The sequence below is a fragment of the Pogonomyrmex barbatus genome, unplaced genomic scaffold, assembly GCF_055798465.1.
Source record: "Pogonomyrmex barbatus isolate J1 unplaced genomic scaffold, ASM5579846v1 scaffold16, whole genome shotgun sequence".
Classification (NCBI taxonomy): Eukaryota; Metazoa; Arthropoda; class Insecta; order Hymenoptera; family Formicidae; genus Pogonomyrmex; species Pogonomyrmex barbatus.
In genome coordinates, this window is record NW_028297112.1 from 5664651 (window position 1) to 5684053 (window position 19403).

A 19403-nucleotide genomic window follows, 5' to 3' on the forward strand; every position below is an offset into this window, starting at 1 on the left:
CTTGCAATTATTCGATGGATATTATGCGATTATTGCATAATGATTGTAATGATCGTAAATACCGAGACCTGAGCATCATGAACATGAATTATTGTTGTGCAATTTTCTTCAAAGGAGCAATTGTATTTTATTCTTCGGCGAGATGAAAAGACGCAAAACTCGTATATTGATTCGATATGCTTGTCGTATCTCTTCCTTTCTCAACGTTTCAAAAATTTTTGCCCGAGAAGAAAAAAAGAATTGTTTTTCTTTCTCACATTTTTATCTCTTCCTTGACGAAGTAAAATGAACTTGTTTCATAAGGGACGCTCCTTCAATTGAAAAATTGGAGACTTTAATGCGCGTAACACTCGTGCGCAATTATCTCTGCTTTCTAATTCGAGCGGTTGCGAGATGGTTGTGAAAACAGTCCTTTTCGCTGTGTTGGTTGTCAAGTGAATAACTCGCCCTTTTTGGAATTTATGACTTTACTTTCGAACGTCAAATGTCAAGCGTACAAATAAAGATATTAAAAATCGCTTGCGAGAGATGAAACTAATGGATTTAATGGATTCTTTAGTATAAAACTACAAATTGGCAGAGCTATTTAAGATGCATTTTATTCTGCTAATTTTCATAGAAATATAACTATATGATTGAAAGAAAAAACTAAGAAAGAAATTACAACTTGATAAATTCGTGTTACATGAATATCATAGTGATTATCATATTTGTAACGTGCGAATCGACAAAATCGCGACGTGCGACCTTTCGTTCATTACACCGTGAGTAGGAACGACTTTCTCGCAGGAAAAGCAAGGTTTCCCGGGTTAGTAATTGATCTTACACGAGCGACTCTGCGTTTTTGTTCGGCATGATTCAGCGATCGCCGCTGAAAGCAACTCGAAAGACGAAATCGAGCGGTTTTACCTGCTCTCTGCGACCTTGTTAACGAAACGGTGGACGTCCATTCGAGCCCATCTTGGCATGACTTCCGAGAATTTCGTTTTATTCCTACTAATTATCGAAGACGTTCTATATTCTCTCTCCTTTCGATTTAGGATGTTTCTGTCTGCAAATGCAACAAACAAATCAAGTTGAAAGTTATTAGAGCCCGATTTTTCAAGAAAAGGAAGAAATCAGATATATTTTTACACTGTTTTGTTTGCGATCGAATAAAAGATATCCTATCCGTATTGTTTCTTCGAGTTGGATGGATGTATTGGATTTCTTGCTTCTAATAAAATTTATCAAATAAATAATTATGAGTCTTATCAATATATTTTACTATATAATTAGTATTAGTATTTAATAAATCAAATATTAAAAATTTTAGAAATTTTGGGAAACTTTGTGACTTTCTTAGGAATCGCGGCTCCTATTTTGAAAAATATTACTTCAGATTATGATATATACTGTATATTGTATATCATATTATAATATTGCAATTAATTTCGCTTTCAGGTTCGCGATATCGTAGAGGAGTGCACATGCCCGACACAATTTCCAATGATCCATGTGGCTGAAGGCAAGTATCGGATTGGCGACACCAAGGTCACGATCTATGTCCGAGTTTTGCGTAGTCACGTGATGGTGCGTGTCGGCGGCGGATGGGATACCCTCAGCCATTATTTGGAGAAACACGATCCATGCCGATGTAGAAACTGTGAGTATTACGAATTAATCATGTTTTATTAAGTCTTTCTGTTGAGCTACATTCTAATGAGTCTAATGGATTTTTTTTTCTATTTTTTTCAGCACACCGCTCAATGGTTTCGGCGAAACTCATTCAAAAGGCCGGTGGATCCTTCGATCTAGGCAACGCACAAGTGCATTACGAACGGTGAGTATTTTTTTTTTAAAGAGAGTTTTAATTTTGAGTTATAGCTTTTATTATTATTATTTCATTAACGTTATTCGACATTAAAAATTTATTTTTAAAGCAATGTATCTACTTTGCACGAAATATTTTTGCAACTCGATTATCAGAAATAAAATTTTTGACATTGCGGATATAGTATTTTTACCCAATGTTTAATACTAATCTAAACATTTTCTATACAAGATAATTAAATGTGGATGCGTAAACATATCTTGTGTATACGTTATGTAGTATATAGTGTCGTTTATAAATGTATTAGATTTATATGAATAGAGAAATAAACTTTTGTGAAAGCAAATTGTATAAATCATATTTATGTTATCTGCTTAAAATTTTTACAAAATATAACATGCGAAATAAATTTATTAATGTTGGCAATTTTTCTTTTAAATCTTCCTGATCTTTATAAGTTTATGAACGATACTGTATTCGTCGTGACATCCTATTACGAACGCGGAAATTGAAAATTTCCTAGTGTCTACCTAGATAGTAACGACCCCGTAACGACCGACATCAATTCCATTGTAACGTTTAACCATTGTTTTCTTCATCAGATCATCACCTCCGAGAACCCGACGGAGTTCTGCGTCGAGTGTCGGTTCGGTACAAAATCTGCAATCGGCGCAATTGCATACACCCAGAAGCATTTCTAGTAATCGCTCGCGATCGCCCACACCTCATCGGTTGACAGCCAACAGCAAGCCACAGCATCAGCAACAATCATGCGACGAGCAGAAGAAACGTTCGAGAAGTCCTACGCCACATAGGAAATTGCTGGCGAGTCCGAATCATCAAGTCGACTTGGCGAAGCAAAGATCAAGGTCGCCAACGCCTAGGGCAAACTTGAGATCGAGAAGCCCGACACCGCGAAAGAACATAGATTCGTTCAGAAAAAATGCCAACGAGGAGGCGCGGTCGCCAACGTATCAAGGAAAATCACAGGAAAACGGCCGAGTAAGTTTGCTTTTTGTTTGAAACAATTGTATTTTTCTCTTATTATACGAGAATGCAACATTTAAAATAACATTATAATTTTAATATATTTTGAATGTTTCAAAAGTGAGATCACTTTTGATTAGATTAGACACTTGATAATATCTTACGAGACATGATAACTTTCTCGTATTGCTCATTGTTTTTTAAATAAAAATACGTGCTTTAAATAAAAAAAAAAGAAGAGGAATACTACGATAGAAATGGAATTTGTTTTGCGTTGCGAAGGAGAGCGGTCTTAAAGTGCCAGGCGAATTCACGAAACGATACGTCGTGGAGGGCGGCGTGGCTCGTCGTGCCGTTGAGAGGGACGACACACCAAAGTACGAACCGTCCATCTACAATTACAAATGTAGCGAGGACTCGAGCGGCAGCCGCAGCCCGACTCCGAGCAAGGAGGAGCACTCGGCCCTTGACACTTTTGGCAAGGACAACACGGCGAACGCTCCGAAGTCACCGCACGGCGACGGAGAGCATTCGGACAATTGCAGCGAGGTATCCGACGAGGGTTACCGCAGTCTTGGTGCTGTCCAATCGTTCATCGCCAACGGGAATTCTGCCAGCACGCAGGGCTCGCCCACGGTTGCCGATTATCAAAGTAAGTGGATGTTATGTACGAGGTGTCTCATAATTAATGATACAATGTCCATGTAGAGCGTTATTAAACTGAGCAGAAAAGTGTCCTCTACTATATTTTGCGATTTTCGCAATTAGTAATGGAATTGTTAATCAGAGTTAAAGAGATCAAGCGCGTATCCAAGCGCTCGGCTAAATTCAGACGTGCGATGAGATCCATTCAGCCTCCTGTTCGCAGTTGCTAAAGCGTGTGAGACGTTTGGATGAATGGTTTACAAATGATAGAGCACTCTGATTATATAGTGCACACTTGCAAACCTGTTCTCACTTCTCGTGTTCCTAGCAATTGCGAATGCGTGCGCTTGCATTTGCCGATAGGCGCTTATTCAACAATTTTCGTTAATTAATAACCCCTAGCCAATTTTGCTAAAAATTATAAAACAGTAGGGAACTTTTCTACTCAGTTTAACACACTCTACCTGTACACGAGTGATGTACTATCGATTGAGACACCCTGTGAATATACTCCTGTATATTCCTGATATCGCATTCCGCACGGGATTTAATCAGAAATCGCTGCTCTGTATTTCGCAATAGCGCAAGTAAAACATTCGTCCTTTTATTCGGCTCCGAGAAACGATATTATCTCGTTCAAGTGATAAAATTCCGGTTCGAAGAAATTGATAAGCTCTTGCGACGTTCGTTTTCTCTGTTCGTGAGTGAATACGGTGATCAAGCTCGAGTGCCCGCGCGTTTGGACGTGCATTCGCCATCATCAGCGAGCGAGTCATTGAAATTAATAAGAGGGTGCACGCAGAGTGAAGAAAAAGAGGAAGGAGAGAGAGAGAGAGAGAGAGAGAGGGGGGGTGAGAAAGAGAGAGCATTATACAAACGATTGGAGGCGATGTCGCGTGTCGGAGGGGGGGAGAGGCGCGGGACGAAAAAAAATTGAACCGATGCGAATCGAGAGATGAAATTCGATTAGGCGGCGGAGAAGCGAGGAGAAGCATGTGCTTTGTGTGCGAAAATAGAGAGAACGAGATTGTGCGCTCATGCTCGCATTTGCGTTCGCGAGTAGAATTTAATACTTGGCCGCGCGTGCGACGTTTATCTTTGCCTGTCGATCTCCCGAGTATATCGACAACGACGAATTAATTTGTCTGTAGAGACGACGTTTTTCGCGCGACGATATAGATAGAGGTGATAAATTTTCTTTGTCACGAAAAAGGAAAAAGAAAACGCACAGAGAAAGTTGCTTTGCGTGAAAAAAAAAAAAAAAAAAATACGATCGTGATATACATTGAAAATAAAATCTTGGAAATCGACACTTTTGCACGTAATATTTTTAAATTATTGTCAGATTTTTCTAATAGGATAATGCCATGATCGTAGTAGACAGTCATTTATGTGAATCGTTTATTTCTTCAATTAACTTATCTTTCTCATAACCTTTCGCTGAGGTCATTTATAAATATCATGATGCGTCTATTTAAGGAAAATCTTTAGAGATTTCAGAGATAATGGTAGTTCGATTTAAATCTAATATCATGGTTTATTGGTGGTATACGGTATAGGCATTCTTTCGCCATCTAAAATAATTTGTTAACATTTTTGTTAAATTATTCATATTCAATTATTCATATTTGTTAAATAATCCGATAATTAATGGAAATTGTAAACAGAGTCTTGCTTTATGCTCAAACGAATTGGTAAAAGCCAAGCTCGAGTCGAGATTTGCGATGAAAGTTTAATAATTTGCACCATTGACTCGATTCTATTGCATAAATTCTACGCGATTTATATAATGTAGCGGGCAAACAAATTATTGAGAATTTATGCGAATCTATGCGCATATAGTATTTGAACATTCCGCGTTAATTACATCACGTTGACGTTGGGTTCAGACGGGTTTTTTATCGATTCATCGAGATCTATCAGTCACAAACGTGACAAAGATCTCGTATTCGAGATTCGATCACGAGTAGCTCGAGTTCGAACACGCGCGTGGACACGGCGCGTCCCGCGAATCATCTCGGGCTCTCTACAAATCGCTCGCAGGTGTCTGATCCGACATTTGGACCACCCTGCGGACGATTAATATTCAAAATATACACGAGCGCGCATAGCGTTGCGTTATATAAAATCGCGCTCTGTCTGAGCTGACATTTAAGCTGGTGCTACGACCGCCGATTATGCGAGGGATCGCTCGAAGCGTGGGCGATCTCCAACAACCTGTCCTCGGAACAATCGCCGCCGGTCGATCCTCGATAACACTCGTTGCACGCTCTCGCCTTGAACACACGCGAGCGTTCGTGTATTTTCGCGGCACTCGACTCACTTGACGCGGTTGACGCATTGACCGCGAGTGGAAAAAGTTTGCAGCGGCCAACCAGGACGCGACGCGACGCGACGCAATCCGCTTTGATCGTCCCGATGCTTTTCCTCCTAGGGAGGAACTTGAACGGACTGGAATAACTCCAACTTAACCCGGGGACCTGGAAACTTTTCACGGAAATTGAAAACGTGAAATCAACAACTTTTTTAAGAGAAAATTTATTAAACTTTTAACTCGAAACACTTGGCAGTATATAATAAGTTTAGTATGTTCATTTTTTAGTACTCATACTTAGAACCGTTATATTTGTAATGCCAATTAATTTAAGCTTTTTAAAGCTTTGTATAAAGTATATTTATACAGCTGTTTTGTGTATGATTTATTACCGCACGATTTATTTCTCTCTTATTTGATTAAAAAAATAAAATATCAGATTTTATTATTTTTGAACTCGATTATATCTTTTTTAGTAATGTTGTTATATCTAAAGATTGTGATGTTTAGATATTCACATGATCGATAAAAAAATTAATGTTCAGATAAGATACGGATAATACTTAAATATGAATCTAGATTCATAACAATACTGCCTACAAATAGAATGTTTTAAAATAACTGCAGAAAATAATATCATGTCTATTTACAAAGATTATTATATTATTATGATTAAAATCTAAGTTTTTATAATAAAATATTTATATATATATTTTTTTTTTATTTATTTTATTTTTATTTATTCTTAAGATTCTCTTACATGCTTTAATGTTTGTGTTATTTTTTTGTGTGTACGGACAATTCTTTACAGAATGTAATAACTTAAAATATAAACTCGATTAAAATCACAGTGTTTCATCGTTTTATCTTTCGATTCGCGATTGAGATGAACTTTCGCGTTACATTTCATGAGAAATGAAAGGATGGCCTGGAGGCGTTTTAAGCAAATGTTTTATTGAGATCTTTAGAATTAAAAGATATAAATAAATGTGAGCTTAGCTATAGCTTTCGCTACCCTGTTCCATTTATATATCATATTAAGAATATTCTTATTGTTCTTATTATATTCTTAAATTAGATTGTATTACGCTTTTACTTTTCTTCAAATGTTTATTGCTTACAAAAATGTGTTTACATGATGTGTAAATGTTCGCAGTTGTGTTGAATTGGTTAGCTAAGCTAAATGTGTGGATCGTGGTTATCTTGGGATTTTATTGAGATTTACGCAAAGTAGCCAGAGGCGACCTTCAATGACTCGTTTCATTTACATCGATATCTTTAATTTATGCGACGGCGCTAGAGCGCGCCTACGTTTCGAAAACGTGCACCGAAGCATTTGACTTGTTTTTAATGGCAATGAGATATGTACGCAATGTAGTCTCTGTTGCGTGTTGAGCGTTCGCGATACCGCGAGCGTTCCGCTTCGATTTCGACGGAGATCCGCGTTCACTCGGGCGAAAACGCTTCTCCTTGTGTTGATATCGAGAGTAAAAACAAACATCGCGCAACGATTAAGACAGACTGATGAGACAACCGTGAAAGTATATTAAAACCATGGCAACGTAACAGTAGAATAAATTAACTAAAGACTCTACAAATTTAAATAAAACAGGAGAAATAAAAAAAAGGACAAAAAGCAATGAGAGTCAATGCGCTGTTAATAACGTATAGAGTTAAAAAATTACATATTTCTTTAACAAAATGGACATAATCAATGTACGTTTCGAATCATCCTCAGCGAAGAAAAAAAAACAGAAATATAAAGATGCATCATGATCCATCTGATGGAACGCGTCTACAACTTCCGAATTAAATTGTATTTGTTGATTGCATTTGTATTCAGCATTGTTCATGACAAGAGTAAGATTTGGTAACGATATACAATTTTTTAAGATAGCAAAATGAATTTTGCGATTTTATTAGGTTTGATCCAACTTGTGTTCTCGTCACTTGATGCTCAACGTAATTTTTTTGCGAGAGATATTTTTTTTTAGTTCCTAAAAAGAATAAAAATATGAGGCTAATTTCTCTCGTTACGTTGTATTTTGTCAGTCACATACTTTTATATTATGGTTAATATTTTAGACATAGTATCGATGTTTTCTATCTTGCTAATTTGAAATTTTTCTCAAATAAAAAATAAATTTGTTCTTGGGATTGATTTTTTTTTTTTTTTTTATGGAAATGGAGCTAAAGATTCAATGATATACATGAAAGAGATTCAGAGGCTACATTAAGAAAATTTATAATTTACTTGTTATAAACTCTCGCAAATTATATATTTATTTTTCTTGTATGCTATAAATGTCTTATACGATATCAAACGGCTACCATGATATTAAACCTAATATAACTGTATTTAGCAAGCATGTCAACGTAGATTTCTTCAACAAATTCAATTCGTAATTCATTTGCGTAATTTTAATAACAAGTTCCAAGGACTCGTTAGATCTGAATCCGGTTTGACCAGCAGCGTGTTACTAGGAAATCTCGAAATAGATTTTCGATTCTCAGATTTTAATTACGAGTTACGTTCGCATGAATATACGTATATACTTACCGTGTCGTAGCTCAACAATCTTTAACCAGACGTGTTACTATTTATACGATACTTTTTTTATTTGTTGATTTGTTGATCGGATTGAGAAACGCAACGCGTTATCGAGAACGTTTGATCGATTCTGTTAAACTGTAACTGTAAGTTAAATTCACAAATTCAGCGCGATTGATTATTTTTCATAAAGCATTCTTTCTCTCAAAGTTAACAAAAAGAATGCTTTATGAAAAAGATTCTATAATTACCGTTTTCTCATTTATACGTTTGTTCTGACGGAGTTCCGACGCCATTCTGCCATTCTGCCATTCTCGTGTGGCATCAATACATGAATTTAAAAAATCTAATTTCTCCTCTTCGGCAAAGAATGGACTTTCTCTGCTTTAGCGTACGTGGGTGTACAAAATACGCGAAAATGCGAAATGTAGGCCGAAATGCGACATGATGACATCACCTGATGAGAAAAACACGAAATTTAATTGTAATTTTATTGTAATAAGATTGAACTTATGTCAATTAGAGAATTTATATTTTGATACAAGTTAAGATTTAAATTTTTTTAATAAATTGAATCTTCTATATCAGGAATATATTCTTATAATTATAAATTGTGTAAATTTTGTGGGAAAATTTCAATTTAATTTTATTTATCTCTTTTTCAATGGTAGATAAAAACGTATGTATTTGTAAAACTTGATAACAAGAGTTTTATATAAAAATATTGGGACAGTATCAAATTGATAATGATAAATATATAGTAAACATGTTTGATTAATAATTATTATATAATACATATAATAAATTGTAAAATCAGCGAGATATAGCGGTGACATTTATATAAAATTTTATATAATAATTTACGTAAAAATTATATATAAAAATCTAAACTCTCTTTAATTAGTATTAGCATAAACTGGTGTTATAAACTGGTGCTATAAACAACAAAAAAATTATGAAGCATTTGATTTGTATCTATTTAATTATTTTAAGATTATTTTAGATAATTAACGTCAGAACAATCGTTGCTAACAAATCACAGTATTCGGAGTCCCAGAGTAAACATACACGCCTTCCTATTTCCTGTTTCAGAGCAATCTCCAAAAGCGGAACCCGAAGAAAGATCCGGCGTGGAGACTGACAGCATCGAGACCGGATTGCGCAAAGTGGTTCGAAAAGAAAGGCTGGCCAGCCCTTTACGAGTCTCGTCTCCGTCCAGAAGCGTGGCATCTTCATCCACGGGTGACAGGACTCCTCGCGCCAGTTCCATTGCGCGAGAGAACAGCAACTTGTCTAAGGCATCGTCCGGTAGCAAAACGCCTAAGGATAGTAATTCCAGCCCGGAAGGTAGCCCACTGAATCGAGGGGGTACAATTCGCAACAAGGCCAATGGAAGTTACGGGACGCTAAGAAAATCAACGCCTACCGGAAGTCTCAGTAAGGTGATGTCGCCCATAACTACGTCTCAGCTTTCCAAAACGCCAGTCAGCGGTAGCGCGACATGGAACGGCCGACAGACTAGACGGCGGGCCAGCATCCAAACGGATACCTTCTTGGATCCGAGATCCGGGCCAGCCACGTGTGTTACGACGCCCAGTTTCTCGCGGAAAAGCCCTGGTAGACAAAGTCTGCAGTCTCGGCCTAGCCCGAATCTCGGTGTACAGTACGACAGAAACGGTAGGAGAATTAGGACCTCTACCACGGGCACAGCTTCTCTCCAATCGTCGCCTACTAAAGCGACGAATCCGTTGCTCGATCAGATTCTGCAGAAACTGGGCGATTTGAAGGACGAGCGCGAGATGGTGCAAAAATTGCAGGGTCTCCTGAAAGATTACCAGACTAGTTCGACCGACGCTGCTGCAGATATGGACTTTGCCAAAATGTGGGTAGATACCAACGGAACGATGGTGCCCCATGACGTTCAAGTATCGGTTACTCCTAGAAAGGACCCGAAACCTCAGGAGGGATGCTCGAGGATACCAGTACCTCGTGCTCTCTCGTATAAGAGACCGATGTCTGTGGCGTCGGACAGCGTTTGAGGTTAAACATCCGATGGCCAAACCTCAATGAAGGTCGAGATACGCTAGGGTAGCCTTCACGTGTTAGGCTAACAATAAGTTAGACTGATCGAATAAGTACTGTTGTCAATGAAGATAACTAGGTGCGCAAGTAAGTAATTGCATTTCTCATCTGGCTTTAATCTTGATTTGATTTGGTAATGAGGTCGGACGTCTTGATCACAAGAAGGATAAGAATATATTTTATAGACAGGACAGTTTAATGAGAAAATATTTGAAGAATTCATATTTCTATATTTTTAGATTTGTAGATCTAGAATAATGAGTGATGAGGAGAAACTGATTTAAGGGACGCAGAATCGATAGGAACATTTGTCGAAATACATACGTGTAATTAGAGCAACGCGATTAAAATGGGCTTTTACCAATGAGTTTAATCATTTTTATTCTAGCAATTCCACTCTTTAAATTCAAATTTTAATTTTTAATTTAAATTATAAATTTCGAAATTTAGACATTTAAATTTGAAAAATTTTTTTAAAAAATTATAAAATTATTATAATGCTTTCACGTGTCGTTTAAATATTTATTATATACTCGAGTTGTTGTCGCAGTATCGCAAATAGTTTTCTACTTTTATTCTTCGTCTTAACATAATATCTCCAACGACTATCATCGCAGATCGAAGACGTCCGACCAGAGAATAACTTAACGGGCCTTAATGTAAAAATATGGGGTCAATCAGTTAGTAGTTCTTATTGTTAGTAGTCACGTATCGGGGTGGTGCTTAGATGGTGCTGAAAAAAAAACAATGTTTATGATAGACATTGAAGCGAAAAAAAAAATCGAGAAGGAGAGGTTTGAATAATACAATCGGAAAATTCATCCTGTGGATGAATTTTCAGTGATTAATTAACTGCGGCGAATCTTGTATTAATTGGTTTTCCAATTAATCCCAGTCGTTTAATTGCATCTCGTATGCTCGTCGATTGCTCTTGAAATAATGATCGTTAGATTATCAAATCCTTTTTAAAATAGTCTTCAAATCAGAAATCAAATAGTTATCAAATCAGAAATTATTTACTGTTGTTAAGTTGAAAATAAAAAGAAATCATGATAATTTTTTTTAATACTACAAATTTTTACGTGATAAATCAAAGAATTAATATGATCGATTGACGATGCTGATATTCAAGAATATGTAATTGGAAAGTGTGAATGAAAGTCCGTAGTAATTGCACGTTTATTCGTTTTTATTGTTCCCGATCAACATTTAATTATCATTTTTATTTAAACGACTGTATAGTTTATCGATTACATTTGTTAAAAATAATTTATATTACGTGTTAATAGAACCTTGCCGAAAAAGAGAGAAATAGTAAAAGAGAATGAGAAAAGTAAAGGCGAAAGAATTGCTTAAACTTTAAGGATTTAATAAAAAAAAATCCTTTGAATGAGAAAATCAAACAAATTATATCCATCCTCTCCTCCCCGTCTCAATTTGAAGCAGACCGCATTGCATGTAGATAGCGACGTACGTCATTGGACGAATGCCATTCCAGTGTTTAAGTGTTTTTTATACCAAACGCAAGCGTAGCGCCAAGTTTTTTACCAAGTGTCTTAGTAATGGATTAAGGCGGAAAGAAAAAAAAAAAAAAAACTTTATTTTGTCGACGAGTAGAAGAGGGATATTTTTTAGTATCATAGTGTGTATAAGTAGGCAATCACGTACGACGGCCGCAAGTAACGCGTTTTCGATATCTCGAACGATAATATCGATCTTTTCTCCGTTCGTTTCCGCCGCCGGAGCTTTCAAGGAAGTCTTCGTGTTTAATCTGCTAGATATACATTACATAGTCGATCACGTAGGAAATACGCGATGATCGAGGCGAATATCCCGAATACAGCAGGGATTAGTAGCCGCGATAGACTCGAGCCGTCTTGCCTTATTCGGAATTCGAGCGGATATTTCCTATGTACGTCTTACGCGTATTAACGACGCGTGTTTTCGTGTTTTCTTACACGTCTTATACGCAAAGTAACATTACCTGTAAATATCCCTGCGAATAATTTTCAGCGACGAATCGGACTTTTCACTCGGCTTATATAATTAAATTGATCTCTAGTCTATAGACGGCCACTTGTGTATATCACTTAGTTCGTTTTCGAAAGAGTTTTCCGCGATGATGACCAGTGAATATATACACACACACACACACACACATACGTACACATAGACGTACACGTATAACCCGATGATCGAGGAAACACGGCTGATTTATACCTATGACTGGAGTGGAGGACGATGCGGCGACAAGGCGTTCTATCTTCTGTAAATATAATGAATGCGTCGTTCAGAAGCATATCTTTGTTTTCTTTTTTTTTTTTTTTATCGTGTAAAGTGCGTTTTAATAAGTTTATAAGCTGACTTAACCCTTCGGTAATTATATTGCCGCGATTAACACAAGTTATTTGTTGCGTACCCTGCGTTAGTTGACGATAAAATATGTATTTTTGTATTTGAAATTTTCAATTACAACGCAAAGATATTAACATAGAGTGCGCGGGAAAGAATATTTCACGAACTTGGGAAAATCAAAAATTAAAGTTAATTAACAAGCAATATTATTATGTAGCACATACATATTCTATGAAAATTCTTATTCTTTTTGAGAAGAATCAAGTAATCATGAAGGGTTAAGTGTGCGAGATACTAGAGATTACCGAATATCGTCCTCAGTGAGAATTAGAAATAATCGAGTGTGGAAAGATTTATATCGCTTGCATGTACGTAAGTGTAAAATATTTGATTTTATTCGAAAAAAAGTTATACCTTTTTTAATCCCTTCTTCAAAGCACCGATTCTCTAAATCTCAATTCAATCAACATTATTATTGTTTACATATTTTTCAATTTTGTAAAAGAACTGCACATAAAGTAAATTAGAAATCTATAATTTGTTCGTGAAAATTATTGAAAATCTACTTGCATCGATATTCGATAATCTGATAGGAGACGATCGTTTGGAACGAAGCATTTTCACGAAAATTGCGTTCGGCTGTTTCGCTTTTCTTAAGGATCGTAGTATTATTGTAACAGCGTACCAGAACATTCTGGTAATCAGAGAAATATTACTCGTTACAGCGCGCAATATCTTAGGCTAATTTTTTAGTCCTAAGCTTTTGTAACCCCAGCGATTTCACGGTCATACGTTAACGATTAAGCAATATAAACAATTAATATTAATATTAATTATTGCAGCTATCACTACGATTACGATGAAAACGACGATTACTATTAGTATTATTATTATCATTATTATCATCAAGAGATAATGAAGATTGATTGCTATTATTATTATACGCAACGTTGTCTATGTTACATTATTTTATCTACGAACAGTTGTAAATTGACCAAAAACTATATAAAAAGATTAATAAAAGGCCTTAACAAGACATCATCACCTTACTTTATCTTATTTTGTTTAATTTAATTCTATAACGTGACATTTTTTTTGTGCATGTGCAGAAAGTACAAAAATTACACGTAAAAACTATCTAACAATGGAATATAGATATTTCAATCAATTAGAAAGATTAATCAAGGTACGTAAATATCCAACATGATGAAAATATTGAGAACCAGATGATGCATAAAGATAGCGAAAAGTCAAAGAAATAGAAAGCGCCAAATAAGAATATTTTATATTAAATCTCTAAATAAAATTCACTGTTAAGATATGCTTCAGATGATACATTGTACAAAATATGACAACTAAATAAAATATAAACTGATAAAATATAAACATTAAGAACCGCCACATCGCAAGGATCTAATCTGAAAAATGTTCCGTTTATACAAATTAATTTTGCTTAACAGGTGTACAAAAGAGTTATACCTTTTAAATGTTTGCGTAGAAAGAATTGAGGAGAATGATTGCAAAAATTGATCGTATTTTCCAGATTTGTTTCGCTATGACAGCGCAAGAGTATGCAAAGTCCGTTATGAGGTCCAGTACCACACAGACGGACGGCCTTGCCACATATGGCGAGACAGCTCTCCCCGAGAGTACCAACAATGGTGTATACGAATAGTGTGCGTTTCTGCATATGTGTGTGCGTGCGTGCGTGCGTGCGTGCGTGCGTGCGTGTGTGTTCATGTGTGTGTGTGTGCGTGCGTGCGTGCGTGCGTGCGTGCGTGCGTGCGTGCGTGCGTGTGTTCATGTGTGTGTGTGTGTGTGTGTGTGTGTGTTCGCGCGCGCGCGCGCGCGCGCGCGTGTGTGTGTGTGTGTACATGTGTATCAGTATTCCCATATGCCTTTTCTCAAGTCCGAGTGCGCGCGAATCTCGGAAGGAGCCATTTTTGAAACGTCCAACCGTCGTACGAGAGATTTACGATCGACCGTAGTAGCCTCGGTAATAACAGTGACGATTGGGTTGGAGTTTATAGGTATTAGCATAAAAAGCTGAGAGAGCGTATTTTCCTTGGTGAACGCGAGTTCTTCCTTTCGCGCGCGCACGCGCGCACGTCATAATTTAAAGTGATTTGATTATATTCTCAAAAAAACAATGATTATTTTGGTTTAGAATAAATGAAAAAAGTCTCTGCGAATTTTTTGCAGAAATTTTAAATAAAATTCTTAAACAACGTACATAGATTCTTGTCATATAAAATCTTATTAATGCTAATTGGCTAATCACATTACGTTATTAATCGAGGCTCTTTAAATTTTGGTGCCGTTTAAATCTACATCTCACTTTTTATTTTATTTATATGAGAAAGCATAGATTACATAGATTACAGAATGCGTCATAAAATATTTACTTTTCATAATATTTGTAATTTTTTTAACATTACGAATTCAATTGCGAACATAACAAATTTTATGACAAATTTTATGTCGACTATAAATATTACGTAACAAATACGGGTCTTAAAATCCAGATAGATAAAAGATTTAAATATGCAGAATAAATATGTGTAGAAACGAGATCTGACAGAAAAATCTGTCCATGGACTACACGTGATAACAATCGAACTAGTTTGACCATTCGATTAACGCCGATAAATTGCCATATTGCGCACTTTGTCGTTACCCTGAGTATTGGAGAACGGAACATGTGATTTGTCAACGCGTTGAATTTTAACGGGCGCCTCTCTTAGTGAGCTTAGCACGCCTTCAGTATTATATGTTTCGCATTTTTCGCTTTGGCCCTAATAACATTTACGTCGTGGTGAAAGTACTCCCACGCTCTCACGCTGATGACCTCCGAATTTGCGCCACGATTTTATTGTTGGCAAACACTCGGATTGCGTATAAATAGAATGCACCACTCACGCATTTCTGCGTCTCGCCGTAACGAGAATTATTTACGCGACGATGCATGAGTAAATCTTAATTCTTAATCCTTGACAAGAAAAAGTGGTTCAAGAGTGCTCTATCTTGGCTACATCACTTTGTATGATTACTTTGTATGAAAATGAGATATCAAAAAATATATTCTTGTGTCGTCGAAGGAGATGCGCCATAAAATATATAAGAAATATACTATAATAAAATATCGTAAAATATACTATAATAAAAAACATTAAGTATGTATATAGCATAAGCATATTATTCGCGCCCGGTGTATAAGGAAAATATATGTCTTAAAAGAAAATGAGATTATAATCAATGGCAATTTTATTTCATTCTGAGATCTTCATTTCGTAAAACAAATATCAAAATGACATCAAAATGATAATAATATTTTTTTAATTAAATATTTAATTAAATTTTTTTCAGTTAAAATTTTATTGATAAAACATGAAATATTTATTAGAAATATTTATTTTAACTACTAACATTCTCATAGATATTTATACACATATGAAGCGTATCGATATATTTATTTATTATATAAGAACGGATATTAAGCACAATATTGATCTGAATTGATTTGTCACGCTATATTTCTCTCTTGTTGTCGTATGCATTTAAAGAATGAAACGCACGATACATGAAGCGCTAATGACGCGTATCACCGTCTGGATGTGATCGCGTCGAATTTATACGATTAGTTATTCGATAAATAATCGAAAGTGGGCGAAATAGGCAGATTACGTGTGGAATATGAGACGCATATCAATGGACACTTTAAATACTTTTTTAATGAATGATGTGCGTCTTGATGAATGTAGTCTTGCGGATACGAAGATATTCAAATACCAGCAGTTTCGGTAAATGGCGTAATCGTGACTTTTTGTCGGCAACTTTTAGCCCACGTGCATGAAGCAGCAAATCGTTTTTTTATTTATTTTTATAAATACCTAGCGGATTTATGATCAAAGAGCTAGGCTATGATTCACTATTCCTAGAAATAACACGAGATATTGAATCTTGGCGAAAGATAATTCTTGAAATGATTATGCCTTATATAATTTTATAGCAGGCAGGTAGTCTTCTTATTTTCTAAAATAATATTTTGCGCATATTAATAAAAAGTTCTTTATGCGTTATTATAAAGATTTTATAAAATAATAATATTAATTGTTACAAAAAAATATAAATTTATTTTAACAAAAGTAATTTATTTATTTATTATATAATTTATTATATTAATATATATAATTTATTTTAACAAAAAATTTAAAAATTTTTTAAATTTTAATAATTGTATATAAATATAAGTTTAATTCTCATAAGATATAAAAGATAGTAGGATATAAGATTCGTTATAAGTTTTGTAGTATAAGTATATCGTTATAAGTTTTGCGAAGAAAATTTTATCGAAATGATTAATAAAAATAAAAAAGGGAAAGTAGAAATTAGAAAAGTACATAAGTCTCTCAATGATGTTTATTTTGCGTTCGTGCGAAACTTCATTAAGAAGTGAAATCTGCGCCTTTTTTCTTAAGTACCCGATCGCACATTCATCAAATTTGATAGGAAAGGCGTTCTCGGCAATAATAGTCACGAGAAGAACCTAAAAGACTAAAAGTCGACGGCAATTCGTTTAAAATCGTGAAAACCGCACGCAAAGTTCAATCTCTTCAATATCACTTCCTGTAGTCATTATGAATACGCATGTATTTCGAAAGTTGGATTTATCGACGCGATCATCGTTTCTTTTTTCTCTCATTAATCAAGTATGCTGAAGGTAAAAGACTTTTCCTCTCGATTTAGAGCCTTCTTGAGTGCCGAGCGTGAGATTTAGAGCTACAAAGCTGAATGAGTCGAATTATGTAAAATCCAAATATTTTGTTCACCGTTGTAATAATATTCCAGAATAATTCATGACGATCGCATTTTAATCGCGGCGGCCTGCAGAAGTTCTTTTCGAAGGGCAAAAAGAGAAGGGCAATTGTCTCTCGTCATCTTCTACGACCCATCTACACCCAGAGTGTATACGGAAGCTTCATTATCCGCGTGCGCATGCGTTTTCCCGTTTGTCTATCTCCGCCGAGAAGCGGATATTTCAGATGGACGATTACGCGGCGAATAACATTAAGATCTTCATCGCTCGCCGGCTAATCGAATCGAATGGCAGCAACGCTTTTGTTGCCCGAAGTACCTTGGCTGCCTTGTGGGCGGCACGCAGGTGCCTCCGGGTTTCTCTCTCTCTCGAGAGTGCGTAGGTACTACCTACGCCCACCTGATGCTTGATGCTCACCACGGTCCAGTAACGACTGAATACCAGCGAGATCGGCGATTGACACAAACGCCAAAGTTACTCTCGCGGAACACCACGCGTGAAATTTTCGCGTTATAATGCGTTTTAAAGCATACATCAATTAAACATTATTAACAACGTGATAAAAATATCATTAATCATTCTATCTTTTATCAGAAAATAAAAATAATTAAAGTTACATTCTTAGTAATTAATAGCAAGCCGATTATTCCAAGCAATATATTTGAAAATAAATATAATTATAATTATAGTTTCTTTGTTCACTTCGTACGTATACAATTCATGAATACAATAAGCTTTGTCAACCAGCGCCAATGTTACAAGATTCAACGATACTTAAATAGCTGCAGCTCTAGCAATTTTACGATGCTAATGAAAAAGCATGTTGTCAAAGCGCAACTGTTAATTGCTACAGAAAACTACAAGTTGAAAAATAAAAATCTTTCCACAAGAGTACGACGATGTTGCGAAGTTTTTAAATACATTGTTCACGTATTTCAAAGAGGCTCTTCACTTAGTACCTGCCTCTTAATTCACGAACTTATTCCTTACACGATTTTTATGAGCTATCTCACAACATTCCTTCTCGGAATAAAGCCTTATCTTACAACGTCAGAAGCGAGGAAATAAGGGAAAAATCTTCTTGCAATTTATGTTCGCTCGAATAATTCTTTTTTCTTTTTGGTTAAAATTTTTTTGAAAAATAAAATTAACCCGATACGTGAAGCAAGCTTATAAGATATATCAAAAATTTTGTTATTGATATTAGTAGTATTGAAATAAATTTCTATTGTCAACAAAATGATTTGTAAGAAAATATCTTAAATATTTATTGAAAATATTTAATTTTTTTAGAAACAAATGACAAATGAAAAACTTGAAAAGTAGAATAGGAACGTTAAGATGAATAATCTATTAGTGTCGGTCCACAATAAGTATTTAATCTTTAAGTCGTAAGAAATTGACCAATCATAGTCGATTATTCTTTTCATATTCGATTATAATTGGTCAATTTCTTACTTCTTAAAGCTTAAATCACCTATTGTGGACCGACACTTAGAGAACTTATTTATTATATTTTGAAAATAAATTTAAATCGGGGGATGTGATTAGATGATCACCCGAATGAATTACAGCAGAGTTAAAGTCTTGATGCTCAGAGGATTAGAGGATAGGAGAGTGCGATACTTTCGTTATGGAGCTCGGTTGCGGCAAGTCCGGCTTAAAAGGGACTTTATCGGAACGTCGTAGGTCTTCGAGCAGCGGCCTCTTGTCTCTCAGAGTAATCGACTTTCCTGCACACGAATCGAACTTTCTAGAGGAGGCAACCGTGGCACGATTTGCTTCGGCCTATTATCATGTAAAGTCGATTAACAACCGGTCGTTGACTTTGTTCCGCTTC

General features: G+C 35.7%; 1 protein-coding gene across 2 annotated transcripts in view; it reads left to right on the forward strand.

Annotated features, from left to right (window-relative positions):
• Nucleotides 1-13783, forward strand: part of LOC105430881 (GAS2-like protein pickled eggs) — a 65470-nt gene extending 51687 nt beyond the window's left edge. For both annotated transcript variants that reach the window (XM_089074207.1, XM_089074206.1), the window contains 5 exons: nt 1444-1645; nt 1738-1822; nt 2416-2815; nt 3083-3452; nt 9403-13783. In XM_089074207.1, the coding sequence (XP_088930333.1) occupies nt 1444-1645; nt 1738-1822; nt 2416-2815; nt 3083-3452; nt 9403-10349 (2004 nt within the window). In that variant the 3' untranslated portion in view covers nt 10350-13783. The remainder of the gene's footprint in view (nt 1-1443; nt 1646-1737; nt 1823-2415; nt 2816-3082; nt 3453-9402) is intronic.
• The last annotated feature ends 5620 nt before the right edge of the window (nt 13784-19403 follow it).